Here is a 25647-nt window from a genome sequence, read left to right as displayed (position 1 = left end):
TGCAACGAGAGTGAAACGAAATAAAAGCGAGGAGACGATTTTCCAAGATGGTATAACGATTGATTCCGACACTTATCGAATTCTATCAGAATTCTAATCAACGTAACGTAGAGACAGACAGAGAAAATTTGTACTAAAATTTTTTGCCGAGATCTTTTCTCCCGATAAAATCTACTTACATAAGATCCTTAATAGTCTAAGATTGAACTCTACTTTTTCAAGATGCGCGATAGAAAATCAAATTAAAAAGAGTTATTAATGACAACCGGCCTCGAGAGAGAAAAACAGATCCGAAGCTTAGGATTTTGAGCTGAGTGTTCCGAAAATTCCATCTGGCCGACCATTTATATATTCCGGCATGGCCAAAAGTGCCCACCTCTCTTACGTTACGAACCGTAGGGACAAAGGGCCATTTATCGCCGCGAAGCACCCGCACGTTGTACAGGGTGTGTAAAAAAAATGAGTGCATTTAAACGAACGAAGACAAATGGCGATTGCTTTAACATTAAAACATTAATAATTTTCCAGTCTTACGCTACTGAAAATTGAATGGGTCTGATCTAAGATTTAATTTTGAGAAATATTAATAATCATCGGAAAAATTAATTTCAAGCGCGGTCTACTTTACGAAAGAAATCTTATTTCAAGTTTAATTATCGACGTATTATTAAATACGACATTAGTTGAGAACGTTGAAAGAATTGCATTTTATGAGAGAGAGAGAGAGAGAGAGAGAGAGAGAGAGAGAGAGAGAGAGAGATGAAGAGAATATTCGCTACAGATATCACTTTTGACATACCCTGTACATGGATTCTACGATCCAAAGGGAAGAGCCGTATGGTAAATTTCACGGAGGGGATGCGGGTGGATTTGCATCGACGCGGCAAAAGGATCCCTGCACCCTCGCGCTCGTGACAGGGGATGCGAAATCGTTTGGTAGTAGTGCACCCTGTTGTTTTCGACTACCCCCTACTAAGGATGGACCATTTGTTCGAAAAAAAATCGAAAGTCGCGCTCGGACTACTGACGTATGACATGTGATTCAAACAAATCGTGTAGCTCCGTACAATTGCGTTCTTTTATCCCATGCTTGCTGTATTTTTTCTATTTCTATCCTTTATATTTCAATGCAAGCTTGGCGAAATTATTTTATTAAAAATGTTAAGAAATAAGACAAAATTATATTAAAAAAAAAAAAGAGAGAATCATCATAAATTATTTATTTACATGGTATAATAATTTAAGAAGAAGAAAATATTCCTTTCGGTTTTGTTCGAGTTACATACATGATTATTTAAAAATAATTACTAATTAAATATTTAAGATATCAGAATTGTCACTCGTTTTCGATTATATTCCGAGATATTTCAACGATCTATTATTTATGAATATCTTTCTTTCTTGGGGAAGGAAATAAGACATTATATAATATCGCGAATTGACTTGTTCTATCAAAGCATCATTTGTCGGCCAAGCTGTTTCAAAGCGCGAGAGACGTATGCGTAAAGCTATAGTCCGCAATTAATGTACTTCATGCGCAGGCAGCTTGATTTATGGCAACATTATAGTCACATTCATAAAATCGTGACGTGTTTATAAAACCGCGTCTTCGATGTAAATGAGAAAATGCCTGGCGAGAACCATATACCGATCTTGTCATAGGCAAAAATGTGAATTCGTAAATTTTATCTTTGCAGAAGCGCTTAACTTCCTCCAAGTTGAAAAATTAGAAAAAAAAAAGTCAATTTTCAAAACGTCATCGCGTGATACATTCGATTTTAACAATGAACAAAATCCGATGACATACCGAATCGTACTAGACAACGTCGCGGTAATTTACTTATCGCTATCAGAAAAAGCGACGTATCGCGAAGTATCGTACAATCGCGAAATGTCCGTAAACTTTCGCAATTGTGTGCGTCCGCGGTTGATATCGGACGGAAAAGTTAGTCGTTCCTCCGAGTTGAATTATGACGAGCGAATCATCGCGATTGTCGTCGCGAGTCACGCACGCGTGTCAAAGTACAAAACGCAATGAATCGCGACGACCCAGTTGCGTGATAAGGTGACAATCAGGCTCATGAATAAGACATATCGTACGCTCGCGCGTGCAAGCCGAGTGGGATACTGGTGGTCTCGTCGAGAAAATCTCGAGAGTATCGCTAAGCGTGCGAGAGAAAAATTTATGATACAATTATCGCCGACATAAATAACTTATCTCCCTTCCCTCATACAATTTGATGGATTTGTAAAAATATCGCATATATTCTTAGTCCAAACTTTCATTCAATCGATTATGTATCCTACAAAATAAATCCATATCTTTTTATCGCTGGAACCTCCTTAAGACGATCTATTGTATAATACGTGACAAAATTCAGGACCGAATTCCATCTCTAACTTTGTATGTCATGTAATATGTAATATATAAAATATTTGAAGAAGTAAAATATATAAAATACATATCGTTATATATTAAAAAATACGATACACGTATAAAATTATGAATAAATTTTGTATTTTATCGCGAATTATAGAGATTCGTCCAAAGCCGATTTTAGATATATTGACGAAATATCAAGATGTCAAAAAAAATTTTGTGTCATCGATCGGGAAGTCAAGACGGGGAAGAACATTTACAGTGCGCGGGAGGATAAGATTGTGATGTGTCTATTTTAAGAGACTATTTCGCGATGAGCGGTTGTCACTCGTCAAACTAAACTTTCATATCTTTCGCGATAGTTGAATGGATCGCAATGGGGAACTCAAGAGAGAAGGAATATTATATAATATATAAATATAAGACGTGTGAAAATGATGGAGAGCCTTAGTTCTCTCTGAATAAATACATCGAAAAACAAATATTTTTCTTTCCGTGTAATTATCAAGTACATAATAAGTTTTCAAATTCTATAGATTATTCATATCGTGTTTTTCAATATTCGTGCTCTCATTCAGATTCATTATGCGTTATTATTACAAAATTTATTTACCGAAAACAACAGAGTAAGTAATTAAATAAGTCAAATGGCGAATAAATTAAAATAAATAAAAGATCCATGACAGCCGAAAAATTGTACTGTAGCCAGTACAAAAAAAAAATAAAGAAACGTAAAAAAAAGACACTCGAGATAATTTTTATTAATTTTAAATTCAATAATGAATCTGCGAGTAAAACAAATCCCTTCTGAAATTAATGTAACGACGTTAAAGAAATTATATAAACTATAAAAATTATGAAAATAATAATATTATATAATGATATACATAATTTTCAATAACAATAAAAATAATTAAAAAGTAAATTCTACTTGCGAATGGAAAGAAACATGTAACGGATAAATGTGTGTCTGTGTGTGTGTGTGTGTGTGTGTGTGTGATCTCGAAATTAATTTGAAATCACACGGAGAGTCAATTCTATCACGCTTTCCTTTCCATATATAAATAAAGCAATAAAATCAGAAATTAAATAACAATATTCGGTGACGTTCGTATCTGAAGCGAAAATTGAATGTAACGCGACGATCGTATGTACTTAATGTACTTTAAATCCTCGACAAAGAAAGAGAAAGAGAGAGACTTTATAGGCTCGTATCTATATTTAGCTGTCCGCACGACGAAGAAAAAATAGTATACGTGCATATGCGGTTAATGTTACAACACTTTCCTTTTTTTTTTTTCCAATGGTTCGTGTGTAACCGAGAAAGAGACTTTAACGCACTAATAATCACCTACTTTCCTTTACATTCCGAGAGCGGACTAAGCGCGATTTTTCTGTCTTCTCGGTCACGAGATCAATTTCAATTAATCATATCGATAAACATGACGCCAATGCTGTGCGTGATAAGCAATGTTGCAATTTAGTAGAAATTTCGACAATGAGTTAAAATTTCATTATTTATTGTACGCACATATGATAAAATTGATATTATTATCGTATCAATGTGTCACCAATTATTTTCACGATTTTATCGCGGATCTTGAATTTACTCGCACTTTAATCGCATCGAAGAGCTTTTCCATGCGATTAAATGGAACCATTAAAGAATTATAATTAATATATTTCAATTCATTAAAATTGTTTGTATATGTATATTTTTTTAATTTAATTATAAAAATAAGAAACAATAAAGACTGAATATATTTAAAAGAATATTTTTTTTTACAGATCTCTCAAAGAGATAAATTTATATAATGATGACAAATCTGTTATTGTACGAAGATAAAAGCAGTGAAAAATAGATGAATCATACTCGTGTTTATTATTTTGCACATACATTAATTCGCAAAATAATTCTTTAGTCTATTTCTCACCAGATATATCTCCAAAAAATTACCAACATTTTTCTCTTAATAGCTTTTTCGCTCTAGATATACTTTGTTAATTTAATAAGATTAAACTTTTTTCGTTGAACTAAAGATCGCGTATAGTCGAAATTAATTTAAAAATAACATAAATAATATTAAGATCTTTTTAAAATTATATTTGTGGATGAAAATTTTGAAATCATCGATTGTTATCAAAATGGCGATTGGATTCATTTTCATTATGTTAGATCGCAATATTTAATATTGAATTATATTGTACAGGCTTTAGACTATCCTATGTAAATAGGGGTTTGGGGATCAACGCAGCATCGAGCGCGAACACACAATGATAGCGCACACGTGTCGCTAAAGTATAACGTCGCCCTTAAATGATTCATAGCACGCATATAGAAAGAGAGAGGGTGTAGAAACGGAGACAAAAGCTAAGCCTCGGTCGCGAGCGTCCATACGACGTATTGATCAATCTTTTTATTACCTTGACATTTTGGAGATGCGGAACAAGAATGTTGTCGGGCTTCGAGAAAACAAGAATTTATATTTTTAATCTGTTAATGTGTCTCGTGCCATCTCAGAATACTTTATTTTAAATGCAGGAAACAAACGCAAAGTGAAAAAAATGTAAAAAATTAAGACATTTGACAAGAAACACTCTGTGTGATTCTACAAGTCGTAAAATTTTACTTATGATAAATTTTTATGAAATATTTACATATTAATCTTATTATTATTTAATCAAATAATATAATTATAAATAAAAATTATATATACCTATTTGTTCAACGCAACATCGACACGTTGAATTCGAAATAATATTCACGACTAATTTCCTACGATTGCTCGTTTGACTGTTGGCTCCCGTAGCGACGGAAAGATTGCGAACGACATCCCTATTTTCGTACCTATATCAGATTTCACGTGACATCGACACTATGGATCGATAGTGCCCCTTTACCCCGCCAGAATTAGTTTATCATCGTGTGTATCGCAGACGCATGAAATTTTTTAGATTACAGTTATTATTTAACGAGATTCGCGATAAATAAAAATGCACTAGGATAATAAAAATTTTCCGAGCACACGTGAAAAATTTCTATTTACGGCAATGATCGGAAAAAACAAAAAAAATTTAATCTCTTTCCTATTCAATACGAGAGGCAAAGTATAGTGGAAAATCAGATTAAAATAAAATGTATACATGTTTATATTGAGGTCGCGCGGCTCGACTTCGTCATGTCGGTTACGTCGTGGAAAATAGCACACTCGAGAAATTAATATTTTCGAAATGTGAAATGTCACGCGGTGCCATTTGACGATCTGTTACGCACGTTAAATCGAACTATGGCATGTGTGCACCTTTTCTTTTGCGATTCGTCGTCTTTATCTCAATATTTTCTAAACATTTTCCGCGACATCGACAATACATAAAAATATTTTACATCGAAACACAGATTATATTCACATCGATTTCACTGTGAAACGTAGCCCGAGAAATACACTCGGTCTGGAAAAATATGACACAGATCTTTCTGCCCTCGTTTATCGAAATGCGTTGAGAGTGCATGTCAAAATGCACGAGGAGGAGAGCTTGAGCCAATAGCCGACGTAAAATCACTTTCGCGACCGGTGGGGCGTGTGCGTTTTCTGCGGATAAGCGGACGCGGTGATTTTTCCATTCGAAAAGTCAGAACTTCAAAACAGGCCACTCGGGAGAAGGTAAGCTAGTTGAGAAAAGAAACGTGCGGAACATGCAAAAGCAAAGATATTCCCGGAAAAGTATATGACATACTGTCGCGCAGCGTTTATTTGCATTCCATCAAAAAATTATTTTACAGCGAAATCTATTATTTGATAAAAAAAAATACAATAAAAAAAATCGCAATAAAAAGAATATGTCGATTATTGATTGTATTTGCAATTTGTATAAATCTTCTTCTCCTAACTTGCGTATAAATTGTAAACATATTTAAACGTACAAATTTTCTCGATGTTCATCTATCGATAATTACTCTTTGATCTCTTTTGGATGGGGATAAAATTCCCGTTATGTAATTCATAGTCATGCATATTGTTAGGGAAAATAGATGACGTTTTTCTTTCACGGGGCACACGTAAAGTCATTATTAGACGGAACGAGGTGTTAAATTTGCATAAAAGAAAAACACGCGAGCAGCAATAGCAGATACCGTCGTACGCAGAATTTTCATTTCTCATCTTTCCTGAAATTTTAATTAATCGTGTTGTTTATCACAATGTAGAAGCATTATACATGTGCGTTATATACGTGACGATTATATTATACTTTCCACCCGCGAATATAGTTTATACTGTAAAGTTATGACAGAGTTCTGCCACTTAAACTATAGGATATAAACGAAAAGTTTTCGAGGGAAGAGAGACTAATATTTCTTGAATATAGTAGTGTCTCCTTCTCTCTCTCTCTCTCTCGTCAGATTATCATTCGGATTTTACGAGTCCGACGAAACTATCCACCGGGGAATAACGTGGATGACGCGAATTTCACAAAATGTTCCGCGAGTTTTAATGATGAATGTTAGAATTATAAAGTTTCGACAATATGTATATATACACGGTTTTAACGATCACGAATCGTCTCTGCATATTTGAAATGGAAAACACGAGAGAGATCATAAAAATCTCATGAAAGACCGTCACACACGTATCTAGATGAAATAGATACGATAATATGCGGTGATCACTATTTGCCAGTGATTTAAACACGGAAAAAAAAAATTATATTATATAACGAAAATGAATCATATATACATAAATCTATTTTTTAAACGATATATTTTCTATACAAGATCATCAGAGAATATTTCGTAATTTATAATTTTAAAATCGAATTATTATTTCGCTGATAATTAGATAATGATTAAAGATTCCATTTCACGTTTACAATATTATAAAACCGTGCAATATTTCATAATATTTAGAAATATTTAAAAAATTATGACATATTTGCTATGTATGCGAGACTTGCAAAATTATTATGACATCTCGAAATTAAAAGATATGACCGAGAATTTTCTGATACCTTCATTCGCAAACTCTTTTTTTTTTCTTCTTCGAAACATTTGTTTCACTCTCTAACTACGAAAGGTATACAAAAAAACTTGTACATATTTTTAGCTCGATATACACAGAATACACGAGTATTTTTAATACAGAAATGAATAGATCTACATTTTATCGTACAATAATAAAAAATCGGCCACGAACTATTCATGAAAGATGAATTCTTAAAACATTAAACGGTCGTGTTTTGCGATTAATGCAAGTATGATATATGTATCTATTATCTGATGTGCAATTTTAATTATTTGTTAAACTAGTATTAATAATTCAATATATTTTTAGCGAGTTAAACCGCGCTATAAAATATTAAACGTATCCCGAAACTGGCATACAAGAGTTATGTATTTTGTATCATTTATTAAAATACTGCATTATTAAACAATTATACAAAAAAAAAAATTGCATACGATTAAAAAAACAATTCATCTTTACATCATCCGCGCAAAAAAATTTTTATATTTTTTTGCGAGATTCTCCTCTTCTCCAAATTTGACATATTAATTGTCTACAGCCTAGCAATTAATTTTAAATAACTCTCAAATAAATTAATGTAAAATTAATAGGATTAGCGTAATGAATTTATTCTTATATTTCTATCATTATCCTCTACACTTTCTGCACCTCTTATCTTAACTTGTTTCGTCGTTTCGCGCGTGAAATTTTCGAACGAGCCTTTCAAACATCTCTTCTGACACTCGATTCGAACGAGAATCGTCCAAGCGAAATATGTTTATGACGTGCTTCTTTCTCGCGGAAAAAAAAAAGGAATCACTCACTCGAGCAGATGGACGCAGAACAGAAAGGCGCCGGGAAACAGGAAATCGTCGCTGGCGATACTCCATCGTCTGCCGAATGCAATTAGGCTCGGCATCCTGCGGACGACGATGATGACGACATAACCTATGTACGCAAACGAGCACGCACGATGCACGCACGACGCGACGCGAGGCGCGCCACGAAGATGCACGCGAACCGCGAACAAGACCAGCGCGTTACGAGCGACCGATCAAAGTGCGGGGAATGTAAACTGAAAAAGGCAGACGAACCGGACCGATCAGCTGATCGGACGGCCGCGTTGAAACGTCGGAACGTGCAATGATGTCACGCGGCCGCGAAATTTGTCTTATATAGAAAAACAAAAATATTAAAATTCGTACTTTTAAATTCTCCTTGAATTTTAATGTTTTTTATTATACATATAGTATAAAGGCAATATTCCCCTAATTCTGAACCATTATTAAATTAAAAGTTATAATTTTGCCCAAAAAGATGCCAAACGTGTTACAAGATATTTAACGAGTACAATATCAAACGGAAAAAAATATTTCACAGGCAATATTGTTCAGTTTAATTACCCTATTTAATTTTTCATTTAAATAAAATAAAAAATCCACAATTAAAAAATCTCGAATATTTGTTACATATATATATTTAAAATTATTTATGAAGAGAAATAATGACAATTATGCAGCTAACAAATAAAAAGAATAAAATAAAAATTGATATCTTAACAAACAAGTAAAAAGTTTGTAAGAGATATTTCAGGTAAACATTAGAAAAATAGTATTTGAATTTCTAAAGCGCTAAAATTATTTACTTTATAACGCAAGAAGTTAAAAAATATATTCAATTTAATTTTCTATACATTTTAAATAACATGTTTGCCACAACACGCGCTTATTTCGCGGTTAAAACGTTATCGTAACATAGCTAGAGACCGAATGAACAACCGCGGACGTATACAACTTACTATGAACATAAAATTAATTTTCTTCCATCAAATTGAATATTATATATTTTATATTATAAAAGCTTTAAAATTATAATCTTCATATAACTTCTTTAATAAATTTTAAAATTTAAATACGGAAAAAAAGACGAGAAAGAAGAGAACGGAAAAATATATACCTTGCATACAAAATAAAGACGAATCATTTTTTTTTACAAATGCAAGAGAAATACGGTTTTGCCTAAACAGATAACGAAATTTACCATTAGCCCGAATCGAGCTCGCGTTTGTAATTAATCGCGTTTATATAAGTTACATTAACAGTTTGATTAAAATATTCCTACCTAATTAGAATTGACCTGGAAATAACGAAAACGCGAAACTACTACCCGAAAACCGATGAAAAGGCAACGGAAAATATTTATTTGCAATGAATTCAATGTGATTTTGAAACTGAAAATTACGACTTAATCATAACAAACATTTGCGATGTTGCTTGATGCTTCTAACGAGAAGCTTGTCGATCGTGACATGCCGAAAACGATTACGCGGTTGGCAAAAACGAGAATAGACGATCGCCAAAATTTTCTTGCTCCCTTATAGCTGGATTCATTTATTCGTCGTGAAATTCTTAAAGAATTATCGAAATATGTACGGGCGCGATTTAAGACCGTCGCGAGTAGCGCGTGGGAGAATTTAATTAACAGAATTTTTAAAAATTTGAAGAAGTTATAACGATAATACAAAAAAAGAATAAAAATTATTGCCGCTATAATTTTCAAACGACCTCAAAATGTGCTAAACAACGACATCGTATGTCCCACGCGAGAGATTCCCGATCATCGCTAATAATACACGAGAAAAGTGTTTTCGCGCGACCGACTTTTCTTGAAAAACAACAACTCACCCGCGTTGTATAGAAAATGCATAAAAAAATCTGATATATCTCGCGTTATACAAGATTCGTGTAAACAAATCATATTTTTCTATTCTTCTAATTTTTCATGTCTTACTATATATTAATCATAAATCGACGTTAATATTTTAACTAATATTGTAAACTGACATATATAGTGTAAAATATCTTTGTATGATTTCTCTTGATTTATCATTTCTTGATCCATTCTCGCGATCTATTTATATCCATGTATCGAACGTAATCGAACGTAAAAAATTGATAGTTATTTATCGACTGCAATTTCGATCGATTACGGTTTTTATCTTATAACAGTGAGATCTATCAGCCATCAATTACGATTTCTATCTCTACACTCGGATCAAGGAGTACACATCGTGAAAAATGTTCGTGGGAGATGTTTCGATACATCGAATTGACTTGGGAATGACAGAAGAGACGCGAAGTGATCTTTTTAATCCGCATAGCGTTTGCACACAACAAACTCTGAAAATAACAAACCGATACCCCGTTCCGAGAATAATCAAGGCCGCGCTCACACACTTGAAAATAATCCCTCGTTTATGCGGTATATCACTATTTTCGCTCAAATCATCTCAAACGCAATCTCGGATGTGTGCTTAATCGGGAGAATGCCAAATATATACATATGTATATAAGAGATCCAAACTTTCACATCGATCAACGCGAAATCGCGCGCGTACAGTCGAATGATTTTGAAGGAATACTGCCGATAAGACAGCTTCTGAGTTTAGGATGCTTTCGATATACTATGGAACTACCAAGGGACACGCCTGATAAAAGAGAGGAAGGCCAAAACTCACACGATGGATTTCCCGATTTCAATCTCGAACTGATTTCTTTGTAGTAAAAATGCGAAGACATTTTCGAGCCATAGATTGATGAAACGCTTCTGCTTTCAATTAAAATAAAGCAAATAAACAAATATTTATTTTCTCTCGACTTTAAATTCGAAAGAGATTTGACTCGAAAATATATAAAGATCGTTGTGGAAACGTATCGCGTGGAAGATGTGCGTGTATTTTCCTCTTTTTCTCTCTCTCTCTCTCTCTCTTGGATTTCCAACTTTAGATTCTGCCTGAGTACATATTTCAGAAAGAGATCAACAACTTTAGCTATTGATCGCCCATGATGTTGCAGTTCGTTAATCGAATGCACGTTTGCGATACGTATCGATACTCGCGCGATCAATTAACAGTTCGGAGCGGAAACGAATTGAACGGAATTCGCGAGGGAGTTCCCCTAATTGGCGCACGTAAAATCGAATATATAGGTCGAATTCGAGAAGGCATCGAAGACGAAGTATATACTATCCTAGTAATAGCACTCGTTAAAAGGCATGATAAGATTCATAATTAGACTTGTAAGACTCTCGATAAATTTAGCAAATGAAATCCAGTATTTTATAAATATATCAGAAAGATTTTAATTGGCTAAATAATTAATAGTAAATAATTCCTTTCTAAACTTTCAAACAGGGAATAATTAAAAAGTTTCTTCGCCTAAATGCAAATAACTTTTACTGTACTTACAAGATTTGAATGTAAAAGAAAAAGTTTAACAGCAAAATGTCTCGCACGTGAAAGGATAACCTTTCTAAAAAATTTCTTTAATTCTATATTAGTCTTTAATATCGTCTAACGAAGAATCTAATATTAAAGAGTTCAGAATTTGGCTGTATGTGACAGTATCTCAAAATAATATATGCAAACTAATAATTATGTAAATAATAATTTTGTGATTAAAAGTTTTAGTAAATTACACATATACGTTAGAGATTGAATATGATATTCTCGAAATTTACTCAAAGTTATGTAAAGTAAATTTGCTTCAACATATGCGATTTAATACGTCCACGAATGTGCAAGTGATTTATCGAATAAATTTGAATTCATAATAGATACAAAATATTTTAATTATATAAATGTTACTACAATTGGAAAATGGCGAATTGTGAATAGTCAAATGTATCGTGAATATATTTTCTAGCTAGAATGTTTTTTTCAATTTTTTCAAAAAAGCAATAAAAATTTTTCTATTTGCCGCGACCTTTCAAAAATTATGTTTTGATTCAAAAGATTCAATGCAATTTCCATTATTTTCTTAAATAAAAGTTAATCAACGGTCTTAATAATCTTGCATTTATGCATGTGAATACTTATATGTATCCCGCATGTGGTGCTAACAGTATCAAATTTCATGTTGAAAAATTTTTTCATTCTTTTTATTTTTTTCTCGATAGAAAAATTGTACGACGAAGCGATGTAAGTAAATTTTTATGACAAACAATCTTTGAGTATCTTATTGTGCCGTATTCTCAATGATTACATCAAAAAATGTATAAGAATATCTTAGAATGAGAAAAACTTGACTCAGACTATTACCCTTACAATTCTTCGTGTCCCATCGGCGGATTTCAGATTTTTACTTTGTCTTTCACCATAATATCAGTCTACTCACCATATAAGATGCAGGATGAATAGGAAAGCGCCGGGCACGACGAAGTCGTCGCTGCCGACGCTCCAGCGTCGTCGGAACACCACGATACCAGGCATCTCTCGTCGCGTCGTCGTCGCCGCCTTCGTCGTCGTCGTCTTCCATCCAATAAGCCGGCGACCGCGAGTCCACTTCACACGCGAATCACCGCGCGAATGGTTGTCGGCCGATTTGTCCGACGATCGTGGCAAGTGATCGACGACGGCAGCCGACGACGCCGACGTCGGCGTCGCGCGGCGCGCCGACGTACGCACTGACAATGACGGTGACCCTTGTTATCGCTTTGCTTTGCGCTGTCCATCCTTGATCGGCAAACGATGTGTCGACGATGACGACGACACCTTCCTTTTGGCTGTCACCGAACGCGCACCGATGAGCGACGCGACGTCGCATCGCGCCGCTCGGCCGCGATAATCGTCGAGCGGTATCACTACTCTCTATTCACATCAATAATATCACCGATTGCAAGACGACAATGAGACCAATCGACGAGATGGAGGCTGGCTCTACACGGCACGGATGTCCTTTGGCATTCCTCGAAAGGTCTCTGAAAAAGGAAGATCGAATCTCATATACTTGGATGACACTGGGACGCGAAATCGATTTCAACGGAGATTCTTATCCTTTAAATGGAAAAATCGCCTTCTGTAACAATTTTTTTTCTCAAATCAATATTGCACGACTATAAATGTGTGCTTCGCGTATAATCCGCGATAAAATTCTATTTATAACTTTACGTATCATCGTAATATAGAAAACACACGTGTACATACATATTTGAAAAAATAACATAACGTAACATAATACATATAAAATATATATATATATATATATTAAGATCTATACATTGGGATATAAAATTAAAAACAGACAACTCGTGCCAATATTATTATCTATATTGTATATAAACAATTTAAAAACAACATTAAAATAATCTTTAAACTTTATAAATTCCATTTTAAAACGAAATTTATATACAATTTAAGATTATTGTAATGTTGCTTTTCTCAAATATATATTCTAGTTTTTTATTTTATAGATACTAAATATAATACAATTTAAATTTATCAGGAAATTTTATTATTTGCAACATTTTTTTATGTATCAAACAGTTAAAAATGGTATCTATAATCGGTTTTCAGGAATGACCTTTCGATTTAATGAAAATTAAAAGTTCAAACATCTTTCATTCAAGTATTGAAATACTTTATGCCTCTATTGTATGCCTCTACTTTCTCGAATAACGCAGATTCATGAAAAAAATTACATTGTTGTTGAATAATGAGAAAACTTTAACGTTTAAATCGTTTGTAATCGGTCTTTTTGGCCCACATTGTATCGTCGGAAAATATATCCGCTCGCGATACGCGTTTTGTCATCAACAAAATCATTCGGAAACAACGTTGAAATAACGGCAAACGAAAAGACTCGATCGTTATTCCAACCATGAAATGGTTGGAATAAAATTGCCCGAGCTTTTCACCGAAGTAAAATAGAGAAGAGACAGAAAGTTTTCGTTCGCCGTTCCTTGAAGAAGTCGAGTCGCGCTTAAAAAGTTAAGTATCTCTGAATCTGTGTAGCAACTTTGAATAGTGCAAAAGAAACTCTACGTATACCGTAAAAATCGCGAAAATGCATTACGTATATTCGAGATTCTTCGCACAGTTTACGATCAGCTTTTTATGAATAGCATTTGTAAAGCGTAACAAAATGCCATACACGTATAAAAGATGACAATCTTTACGATGTAATCACGAAGAAAAATCATTTCTCTTTGCTATTCTCATTTTTGCAACACAATTTGAAATTCAAAAAAATTACAACACAGTCAGGACGAGTAGAAAAGAATGCGTTGAGAAACGGAAAATTTTAATTATTTACTCTAGTGTATTTTATTAATTTCAATGATATTGCATATATCGCGAAAAAGGGAATGCGGAATGTGCAGAATAATTACGGCTATTACCGAGACATTAAAAACAAAATATAAACGTTATTAACCTCAGGCAGAAGAGAATTTAAAATATACCATCGCTCACATATCACGTAAAAATATCGTTAATTCTTCAAGTCAATGTTAATTCTGCGTGCGCGAATAATCAATATTGTCTAATCAAATTAACATTTGCCGGCGAAAGGTCGTCTTCGTGCGAACATGCATGAATTATAGATGGACAAATTTATCCTCGTTCTTTCTCTCTCTCTCTCTCTCTCTCTCTCTCTCTCTGGTGTTATACTTATGCAGATTGCTATTATATGACCGTTTATCTTGACAATGATGTAATTTGGATTTTGAGACACGATGGATCTTTGCGAGATACGAATCGTTTATCTCTCAAAAGACTCGATCTGAAAAAATCACAATCGACGATCACTTTGAAAAGGGCGAGATCATTTTAATCTTTTCGTTTAAATTTGTAATTCTTTTGTACTTACAATTAAGATTATGCACGTATTATCGTGATCCGTTGAAATAAAGTTGGACTTTACGTCTACGATATCTAACCGTGACGATTGTAAATTAATGAGATTTCTAAGATCCAACTTTTAATTGAATCATCCGAACTTAACTGCGATAAAATTAACGCTTGATGAGATTTTTCAAATAAGTACATCGGCCAAATTCACGCAACCACCATGAGAGCTAAATGGGGGGGGGGGGGGGAATAAAAAAATTAGCATATGTTGAGAAAAATATGTAAAATTACACGACGGATCACAAAATCTATAACATTTCCATTATTTTATACCTATTATTACACATTATTATTCATGTAATTTTATACATTTATTTTACAGTGCACGCTAATCGAATAACGTTCGATTTCCATAAATAGGTTATGTGCATTATTCTTTTTATGAGCGATATAATATCCTTTCATTTCTTACCAGCAGAACTCCCGATTTCGGTGTGTCTCAAGATCAATAGATAATCGCTTTTAATACGAACTCCGATCTTCGCGAGAGCGAAGATCGCGTTTCGGGGACGCGCGCTTACCGTGGACGACGGATTCGCAGCCGCGTTGGCGGCGACCCTCGGCGTCGGTTCGTCGGCCGGCGTGTCACGGCCGATCACCGGACGCTTTATCCTTTCCTTATCCTCTCGAAAAGGAAGGACGCGTCTTCTTTCATCTATGCTCCCTACGTGTCCCTTTGTTTTCTTCACGAAAGAACGCGTGTCCTCGATTTAACGAGGAGAGAGCAATACGTTCCCTCTTCTCTCCCTAACTTCGCGACGAAACGACCGCTACCGGGGTCGGCCCGGAAGCTCGCGTGTCGTCATGTCCCCTTTCTTCGAATCGCGCACCCACTCGCGGAAACTTCACGCTGTCAACGACCACGTGCCGAGAGCGCGTATCACGACGACGCAGCGTCCGCGCCACCACCGCGAGAGAAGCGCATCTCCTTGACCGGCGAGAAGCGTGGCGAAGCGTAGCGTTACCCGACAAGCCGAGCCACCCCGAACGCGACTGACTGAACCCGCGCCGGCCCCCGAGGCGAGCCCTCTTCCCCTCCCCCACTCTTGAAACGCGACCGAACGTCGAACGTCTTCCTACGTGGCGCGCCTGCGTCCGTCCCGACACCGGACCCCGTTGAATCGCACGCACCCTCTCCCTTCCCCCCTAACCACCCCGGGGAATGTTTGTTCCGTGTTCCTCTTCTTTCTCCCTTTCTCTTTTTTTTATCCTATTTATTTTCGCGTCTGTCGCGACGTGTATTTTGCAGGTCGACCGACAGATTATGTAGTTTACTATCGTGGTGATTAAGCGATTCTTGATTGGAAAGGAAGTGAAAAGGAAGAGATGTAGGAAAGAGTAGACTGATTATTTTAATGTCAATATCAAAATATAGAGTTTAGCGATGTATAAATTAAAAAAAAAAAAAAAAAAAGATATTACGATGAACTATTATTGTTACACAATAATATTTGAGAAAAATTTTCTCTCTTTGTCACATCTGTTTTATTACCAAGGATTGTCTTATCAGAGAACGTTTCCTCATTGAAAGCCCTCAATGACCGAGAAGCTTTAACCTTCCATTCTGATTGAAATCTGATCATTCTTATCGATCCCCTTACAGCATTCTTAGAGAGACATCCCCTGCAACATCACAGCTTTATATATAGCTAATATTTATATGTAGACTTTTTCCAGGGAAAATCGCTATCTCACAGTCTTTGTGATCGAGTAGCTAGGATGCGATTACGCACAATCGCACGCGATGGCTATTGAAAAACGTAGGCACGCATAAACCCGAATGCTTCCGTTTTCATCCCCTTATCTTATCGCGTGGCTTATGAGACACGTGGATCTTGGAATTGTTACTCATTGATAATAGCACTATTTAAATTTATTGCGCGCGTACGCATATATTCACGAAGGATTCTGCAAAGGATAATTGTATGCGATGACTGTACCTTTAGTTTCGCAAGAAAATATATACCATTTTAATATTTATATAATATTTAAAATCTTTCACAAAACATTAGACGTGGATGAAAAAAGAAATCGAATTACATAATTGTATTAAAATAAAAGCGAGAATAATTAAAGTGAGGAGGTTCAACCAAGAAAGTCCAAGGGGATCGTTTTCTTTAGGAACACAAATAGATAAAAATCTATTCATCATTCTTATCACTCAATTCCCAATGCACGTCTATACCTTCGCTGAATTCTAATTTGACTTATCGAGAACGTCGAAAATTAACGAGCAGCGAATAGCGATCCTTCAAATTTTTATTAGAAGAATCGACTGCAATTTAATCGCGCGATCTGATTAATTCTGCATAAAAAAGTTTATTAGTAAGCTCGTGATCGATTGATTCGATCTCGGAGACCGCTAGAATGAGTGACCGTATGTTTCGGGGAGAAAAAGAGAAAGAGAGAGAGAGAGAGAGAGAGAGAGAGAGAGAGAGAGAGAGAGAGAGAGAGAGAGAGAGAGAGAGAGAGAGAAAACGGTGATTTATTTCTCTCGAGGGAAACGCACCCTCTTATATCGCGCCGGTCGGAGATATATTCCGATAAGGCGTACACGTGGTTATCTTTGGCCAAATCGATCGCGATGCCACTACTGTCAAGAGATTATCGGTGACCTTTTTTTCCCCTCAACCGACCAATCTTTTATTTCCCAGTCCATTATTCTCTCGCGCTGATTGTACTGATGTATTCGACTAAAATTCTTCTTGCGTTAACCGGGTCTGTACTTTACGACGGATGTCACCAGGACGAATAATTTACAAGTGAATAAATTTTGCCTTTTATTCGAGTTCTTCAATTCAAGATAATAGAGTAATTAAGAATGTAAAATATCTCTTCGTTTATATCATATATATATATGTACGACTTACAAACAATGCGTCGAATTTTAGTGAGAAAAATTAAGATCGAATTTTCTTTAGCGGAAACGTCGAAAAATATATCATTGCTATTATTCAGTGTTTGAAGACACTTGATTTTTTATTAAAGATTAAATCTCAAATCAAAAATTTGCTAAAGAACATTTGGAATTAGATAAATAGGAAGCTTTCATTTTTTATTTGCGTCCCTATACACATGTCTAATTTGCTGTAGTTCATTTTCATTGAGTGAAAATTGACATCAAATTCAGAGCATTCTTAAAAGTTAGTGTAGTAAAATATACATAAAACGTATGCGTATCAAATACATATTAAAGATTTTAAAAAATTCTCGACATGACTAATTTCTAATTTAGCAAAGTGACTTTGCACTTATGACGCGCATTTGCGAAATTAGATTTCCGTTTCCACGACGTAATGGTCAATAGACATCATAAAGCGATCCATCAGTCAAATTTATGGACGAACTGACCTAAAATATACTTCACCGTAGTGCTGCGCGCGAGCAAAAATAAATGCAGGTGCTCGCCTGGATCTATCTTTAGTGTGCGCGCAGAAACTTAAATTTCTAGATCAATAAAAATATCGTCAATGTTTATTTAACGGCCTGAAAATACTCGCCGATGTCGATTGAGCTCGTCTGTTGTAAAGGTTAATGGCCGCACAAAACGTTTCGATCTCAGCAATGAATAAAACGTTTTGCGAGAAGATCGTTTATTCCAAAAATATAGTCCTTTACAATATGACAAAGTTATACGATCGATACCCGTATACTCGTATATTTCTAATTTCATCTTTCACCATTTCTAACAAATAAAACATTTCTATTGCTTAGTATTAATCTAAGAGAATAATCTAATAGATTCTAGTAAACTATATAATTGGAATTTGTACATATTTTAAAATATTAAAATTAAATGTACATACACTTGTAACAAAACTCAATAGACACCTTAAATACAATTGATAATGACAACGATAAACGAATAGCTGTTAAATTATCCAATTTATTAGACTCATGACTGTCAGTCTTTTTGGATTCAACAATTCTGATGTTATGAATCTAAATACAAGTTCGAATCGGAAATGTTATTCATGGGAATAAAAGCATTTACGATATCCGAGCAGAACTGGTCCAATTATCTTTAATTTCTCGCACGATCGTAGTTTTTTATATACCAATCAACGGTCTCTTTAATCGCTTGTTCAAAGGATGTGAATTGAAAATCGGGTAAATACCTTCGTAATTTAGCGTTACTCGCCGTTTTCTTATATTGACCGTCTGCCGCTGACGTATCATACATCATCTTACCCTTGAAATTGAAAGCTTTTACTAAAGTTTCGGCCACTTGCGCTATTGATTTCTCTTGCGCCTCGTCCACTGAAAATAATCATTTTTTTCTCATAATTTACCTGGCAATAAACTCATACATTCTGCAATAGAATCAATATCTGCGACATCGAAATATTTTCTAATAATAATAAAATCATTGAGATAGAAAATTATGATTTATTCAATATATTCATTGGAAAATTATATAAAAAAAGATTATTACTTCTATCATTAGAAAATATTGAGAAGTCAAAATTCTGACTATATCTGTATAAATAATTACCTGATAATATAATTGGTTCCACAGAATCATATTCTCGCAAGACCCAAATTATTAATTTTGCTAAATCTATGCTATAAATAAATTGCCTTAAAGGCTTGCCAGAACCCAGTACAGAAAATACCTTATTCTCTGTATTTCCTGATAAAAAAATATTAACTTAATAATAAATTCAAATCGTATATATACAAGATTTGATTACATACCATCTTTGCATAAGTCATAAAGTCTTCGCATTAAACCAGGTATAACATGACTCGCACTGGGATGGAAATTATCATGAGGACCAAAGACATTGCAAGGAATTACACTAGTGTACAATCTGCCATGCTGCTCATAATAACCTCTATTTGCGATATCTATAAGCCGTTTGGCATAACTGTAACCATAATTCGAGGGATGTGGCGGTCCATTGTGAACCTAAAAAATATATATATATATATATATATTAATTATTTTCACATGTATTTATTATAACAAGTATATTCAATATGCTTGATATATTTACCATGGTTTCATCGATTGGATAAATCGTCTTATCTGGAAATATACAAGTGGAAAGGCACGAAACAACTTTGGCAATATTATGCTCGTGAGCAGTATGGAGAATGTTGTCGTTCATGTGTATATTATTCCGCTGCAAAGATCAAATTTAATGTTAAGAATCATGTGACAAGACATACATCTAAATACAATTATAATATAAATGACACTGATTGACACTTGTTTCGAAATATTTACCAGAAAGTCCAAATTGTGTGACATATTATGAAAAAGCCCGCCGACCATGGCAGCTAGATGAATAACGTGTGTTGGTTTGTGCTGATCGAATAACTTACGAGTGCTGTCCTTATCGCTGCGAAAAGACCATTTGATTAGGTTAGGAATTACATAAAAGTTATAATTGCACATTTTCGTTTGTTAACGATTGATGATTTTGATTTAACTCACCACAAATCTGAATCTTTGGACCCAACGAATATCCACCTTTCGTCCTCTCTCCTATCATGTTCGATGATACTTTGAATAGCTTTGCCAACGAGTCCCGAACCTCCAGTTACGAGGATGATCTTCATGTCGTCAAGAGCAAAAGCGACTCTTTGTAACAGGATGTGTATTATATTTACAGAATGACAAAAATTAATTAAAAATGCAAGTGAACATAAACACAAATGTTGACAGAATCAACAAACTGCCGATTAGATGTTTAGAATCTCTCGACATTCCTGTAAGATAGTGCAAGTGCTATCTATCGAATTTATCATCTATTGTCTATTATTAACTATTTATTATCAATTGATAATAAAAACGCGCGCAAAATATAAGTAGATAAATTTCCGGTTAGTCACGTAATGTCACCGACGAGAATGATCGATTGTAGTTGTATTATCACGCATGAGTCAATCAACTCACGCGGAAAATATGAGATTTAATATTTAATATATGCATTATATCGTGATAAAAAATCGCTAATGAAATTAATGATATTAAGATGATATATTAATAAGAATAATACGAGATTGAAAGAGCTTATTATATATGTTAAAAATCGTATTTTAACAAAATAGATATAAGCACATTTTTACATATACTACATTAAAATTATATTTTCACGACTTTTTCTCGTTACATTATTTGTTCTAGTATGTGTTATCGATTTTGAATTATAAAGTAAAAGTAAAGATGAGATAAGAAATGACAAAAAAAAAAAAAACGAATTTGAGGCGATTAATCAGTTAGACTTTGAGTAAAAATAATATTAACTTAACGAAATCCAACATGACTGATAATATTATCGCGTAAAGAGAAAACACTTTTTCCTGGTTTAGTATAATTACATTGACTACTCGGAAATTGTCGCAATACTGCTGTATTGAACATAAATAATGTTCGATTGCGATAACTTGACAATCAATCATTGTTTCAGCAAGCAATAGCTAAAGTATTTTGTGACAAAAGTTAAATCGACATTGTTGTCAAAGCTGCTTTGTGCTTTTCCATTTATATATTTCCAGAAAAAACAACTTTAAATCGATAAAATCATGTAACATCGTAAATGTTTTTGTTGCTACAGTAGATATAAAAATAACTGTTTTATACACATACACATAGATTCACAATGGTCTGTCACATTCTTTGAATTATACTTATAGTAACATTCTTTGAACATTAATACCAAATAGCTAATAGATATCGCGAACAAAAGATTACCATAATCAAACACGGATCACACTAGTGTAATTTCTTGAAATGAAAAAAGAAAACTTGTTGCAATTGTTTGTTTTGCATTAACTGTCGCATTAACGACATATTATTCATAAAAAGCCGAAAGGTAAAGAATGGTGGCTATTATAAGAACTTCTTTATTTTACTTATTTCCATTTAAAAAATAGAGATCGATTTGCTTAATAAACAATGCCTTAACCATGAATTATCGTCATAGATAAATGTATAATTGCAACAAAACTTTCTAGTCAACTTAATTATATATAAATTCGGCACTTATATATATAAGTCATATATTTTAGCTGGAGAAATAAAATAGGATTTTTTCTTAGAATATCCTAGGTAATAATATATAATTTCAAGTATTATACGCGTATTAAATACAACTTACAATAATGCCATTGTTGCTAAATCTAATAATAAAAAACAAAAAGGCGATATGAATGGCGAATCATTATTTTTGAGCTTCACAACCTTTTCTATACATATTCAAAGTAATTATTTATATAGGGACCTAAAGAAAAAAATATGAAATTGTTAATAAATTCTTTTTTTTTTTCATAGCTCGCAAGAAGAAATGAGTATTGGTCATAGAAGTGCCAAAATTCACATTCGAGCCACAAATGTGATTTTGATGAGATTATTGCTGTATAAGTACTCTAGAACTTTTTATAAAAATCTCGAAACTTTATTAGGTCCCTAAGTACATCTGTCATGTTTCAAGCAGATTACAATAGGCTGAAATAATTTTGCTTGCCAACTAGCATCAAGCATGTATTAAACGAGAGGATAACTGGCACTGCTCGCTATACCACAGTGATTATGCTTATTTCTGGCCATCTTAATGTAACCTTTCTCGCCCCATGTTTCACCCCAACTGTTCTTCACCAGCCAATAATCCTCACCAGTTTCCGAATCTGTGCCATAACCAACAACCAGGACACCATGATCCAAATTTTCTGGATTACATTCAGGATCATAGTAAACTCCTGAAAATTGTGAACAATTTGAAGCAAAAAAGAAAAAGATTCAAAGCAAGGAATAGATTATGAATAAATCCATGATCTTTTAAAACATATAAATGAATTTTATATATAAATAGTGAACTTATTGCCAGATAAAATTTTACATTTTTCATTATATATATCAATATTGAATATATATATATATATATATATATATATATATATATATATATATATATATATATTCAATATTGATTATATGAATAACATGTACCTTCGCTATAAAGATGGAAAGACTCGCGAGAGGCATCAATGGCAACCGAAACCGGACCTATGGTGGCAACCGCAGCTTTCAATTTGTTCTCATTTCCTTCTGGAATGTCCACAAAGCCTACGTCGAAAGCGCCGCTGTTTCTCGGATTGTATCTGTTTCAGGAATGTAATAAGTCATCAGACTCTACGAACAAACGTTTCCGTCACGCATAATTAATACACACACACCTGCATCTATCATTCTCCGCTTCATATGGATAACTCTTTTCAGTATCAAGACCTCTATTATCCTTTACATATCGGAAAGCATTATCCATCAAACCACCGTTGCATCCATTGTTACCATATTTGCTGGAACAATCGACCAAATTTTGTTCACTCAATGATATCAAAACACCAGATTGTCTAAAATGCTGTCCTTCCAAAGCTCCAGTCTACAAGAAAGAGAACACAATAGATAATCTTTTATAATGACAAAACTATCAAAAAAAGATTAAGAACTGCACACATAAAAAAAACTTAAAAACATTAAAACCATTTAAAATATATTAAATAATTATGCTAGTTGAATATGGGTTTAAATATCAACTTTAACAACAAATTTAAATATCAAATATCAGATTTAAATATCAAATATTAGTTCAAATATATTAAAAAAATATTGATATTGTTTAAAGTTGAATTGAGATATCAACATTGAAAAGGTATTGAAACAGGCTTACTGAAGAAAACGCCCAGCAGGATCCGCATTGTTCCTGATCCTTAACTTCAGTAACAGCGCCTTTTTTTCTCCAATCGACTTCTGTTGGCAACTCAACATTAGCTGGCTCGATAAATGTTGCTCCTGGAGATTGTAACATTTCGCTAACACTTACAGACTTGTTGAAGCCATTCAAAGTATTGACCACTTCATGATGTAACTATAAGAAAATATGTATTTCTCAGAAAATTGCTCATCCTAATTAATCATACAATTAATCACACAATTCACTTTCCAGAACTCACCATATCTCCATATTTGTTCATTCCTAGTTTGTAGTTAACTTCCTTCATCTCATATCTGCGATTGTGTTCAACAATCTTGCGCTTGTTATCCAAGAAAATTTTCATTCTATATCCCTCTTCAATCGGGGATTTGTAAACTTTTTTATGATGTGTCTGAGAAACAATAACAAATATAATTTATTATTTTTCAGTATTTCGAATAATTAGTAGAAATATCTCAAGTTTCAATACATCTTGCAATAAATTCGTTTTTTATTCAAGAAGAGAACGCATGCGCTTGCTGTAAAATATTAACTTTGCTTTTTATTTTTGCCTGTAATATTCACAATTTTCTATTCAAATGAGTCTTTTTATGGTAATCACATCTTGAAACATTTCTATAGCTTTGTTTCACTCTTGCAGTATTGGTTTAGATAACATTTGCTAAGGAAACATTCTATAGAAGAGAAATATGATACAAGAAATCAAAAATAATCTGTGACCGATATATTATGAACAACATCTATATCCTGTTACTATTTACAGAAGTAGTAATTGGATACAGAGGAAATAAATATTTATATGATGCAAGATGCAATCATTGTAAATGCAATCATCTTATACCTTAAAAATAAACCATTCCGCATCTAGAATTTTGTTAAAGGAAATAGCTTGCCCCGTGACAACTACTGCCAGCAACAACAAAGCCACAGCACTCTTCATGATTACTCTTCAATAATTTACCTAAAAAGATACATTTTTTTTAAATATTAAACTTCAACTTAATATAAAAAATTTATTTTTCAGAAATTATATAAAGATCAAATATAAATATATGAAAATTTCATGACAATCGTCTAAGTTAATAGCTTATTCGATATTATTAAACAAACTCTCAAATTTTATAATAATATTACAATTATATCTTTTAACATATTGATTGCCAAGCAGAAATTGAATAACTGACTATTCCATTACTTGGAAATATGTTCAGTTTATACAGTAAAATCGAAAAAAGATAGGGATCAACAGCTGAATCATACATTTCAGAAACTTGAATACTTGTAAATCATGGGTGGGCCACGTGGCCTCAGTGTGTAGAACAATGTGATCATCCATGGATAATAGTCACATGGCAGTCAACATGTTAAGATAAGAATTTTCGACATATAGTTTACATCGCTTTCTATACTGTCAACATTAACATAAGTTATCGATAAATAAAGATACATTAGATAAATAGCGAACCCTGATTAATATTGACTTTGATTTAACAAGATATATTTCGTGCATCATGCGTGACTAAAATTTCGAAAACAACGCGTAACATTTGTGAGCATTACGTCAGTCTGATCGTCGTTAATTTTCGCGTATCGCGGTTATCACCCTGTATGAAGTCGTCTTTTTGTATCGGAGAAAAGAGCAGCTTCATTTTCTTCTCATAACGGATGAATAAAAAAAAAAATGACGCATTCATTGTAACGTTGCGAGCAATATGTGTACGTATGTGTCAATAAAACGAAAATCACGATTGAGAGACCGCGCTATCTGCTATTTTATTTTCTTTATCCTTTGAAGGACAAGTGATCGTTCAAGCGACGTCAATTATCCCATGAATAGTACTCTGCGTTGATACCACTGCT

At 33.8% G+C, this 25647-nt stretch overlaps 3 protein-coding genes across 9 annotated transcripts in view; all 3 read right to left on the bottom strand.

The window, feature by feature from the left end:
• The window catches only part of Inae (inactivation no afterpotential E), a 36492-nt gene extending 23846 nt beyond the window's left edge, over positions 1-12646 (bottom strand). For 2 of the 3 annotated variants that reach the window (XM_070315008.1, XM_070315010.1), the window contains exon 1: positions 12552-12646. In XM_070315008.1, coding sequence (XP_070171109.1) covers positions 12552-12646 — 95 coding nt within the window. Of the gene's footprint in view, positions 1-8201; positions 8486-12551 lie in introns of those variants that run through there. The other variant, XM_070315009.1, reaches the window with a different exon arrangement.
• A 372-nt stretch (positions 12647-13018) lies between these two features.
• Gmer (GDP-L-fucose synthase-like protein) lies at positions 13019-22023 on the bottom strand. 5 transcript variants are annotated; one of them, XR_011448652.1, is made up of 9 exons: positions 20508-22023; positions 20298-20412; positions 20065-20193; positions 19763-19976; positions 19560-19697; positions 19183-19324; positions 15024-15231; positions 14589-14936; positions 13052-13134 (listed from the first exon to the last, which is right to left on the bottom strand). XR_011448652.1 is itself a non-coding variant. In XM_070315014.1 (7 exons), exons 1-7 carry the CDS (start codon positions 20630-20632, stop codon positions 13029-13031), a joined length of 969 nt encoding a protein of 322 aa, XP_070171115.1. In that variant the 5' UTR covers positions 20633-22023; the 3' UTR covers positions 13019-13028. The 5 variants fall into 5 exon arrangements, 4 of the variants coding, with proteins under 4 accessions (XP_070171115.1, XP_070171114.1, XP_070171117.1 ...); XM_070315014.1 differs by lacking the exons at positions 14589-14936; positions 15024-15231 and having other exon boundaries at positions 13019-13134; XM_070315013.1 differs by lacking the exons at positions 13052-13134; positions 14589-14936; positions 15024-15231 and adding an exon at positions 16468-16687.
• Positions 22024-22118: 95 nt separating this feature from the next.
• On the bottom strand, positions 22119-25072 carry Ctsl1 (cathepsin L). The gene is made up of 7 exons (XM_070315017.1): positions 25048-25072; positions 24629-24748; positions 24026-24178; positions 23743-23940; positions 23249-23454; positions 23022-23173; positions 22119-22771 (listed from the first exon to the last, which is right to left on the bottom strand). The coding sequence occupies exons 2-7, from the start codon at positions 24725-24727 to the stop codon at positions 22560-22562; spliced, it is 1020 nt and encodes a 339-aa protein (XP_070171118.1). The 5' UTR covers positions 24728-24748; positions 25048-25072; the 3' UTR covers positions 22119-22559.
• Positions 25073-25647: the final 575 nt, after the last annotated feature.

This window comes from Polyergus mexicanus, unplaced genomic scaffold (assembly GCF_030449975.1).
Source record: "Polyergus mexicanus isolate NDT 795.1 unplaced genomic scaffold, iyPolMexi1.0 SCAF_94, whole genome shotgun sequence".
NCBI classification, from domain to species: Eukaryota; Metazoa; Arthropoda; class Insecta; order Hymenoptera; family Formicidae; genus Polyergus; species Polyergus mexicanus.
Note: the sequence above shows the minus strand (reverse complement) of the source record. Positions and strands in the feature narration are given on the sequence as shown.

What these genes read in the sequence shown, in the direction of transcription:
- Gmer (XM_070315013.1), bottom strand. Translation starts at nt 20,632, where the DNA reads ATGAAGATCATCCTCGTAACTGGAGGTTCGGGACTCGTTGGCAAAGCT. An exon ending in TCCAAAGATTCAGATTTGTG is followed by an intron (nt 20,413 to 20,507) that starts GTGAGTTAAATC and finishes GTCTTTTCGCAG; the next exon opens with CGATAAGGACAGCACTCGTA. An exon ending in TTATGACTTATGCAAAGATG is followed by an intron (nt 19,698 to 19,762) that starts GTATGTAATCAA and finishes TTTTTTTATCAG; the next exon opens with GAAATACAGAGAATAAGGTA.
- Ctsl1 (XM_070315017.1), bottom strand. Translation starts at nt 24,727, where the DNA reads ATGAAGAGTGCTGTGGCTTTGTTGTTGCTGGCAGTAGTTGTCACGGGG. An exon ending in CGGAATGGTTTATTTTTAAG is followed by an intron (nt 24,179 to 24,628) that starts GTATAAGATGAT and finishes ATTGTTTCTCAG; the next exon opens with ACACATCATAAAAAAGTTTA. An exon ending in TGAACAAATATGGAGATATG is followed by an intron (nt 23,941 to 24,025) that starts GTGAGTTCTGGA and finishes ATTTTCTTATAG; the next exon opens with TTACATCATGAAGTGGTCAA.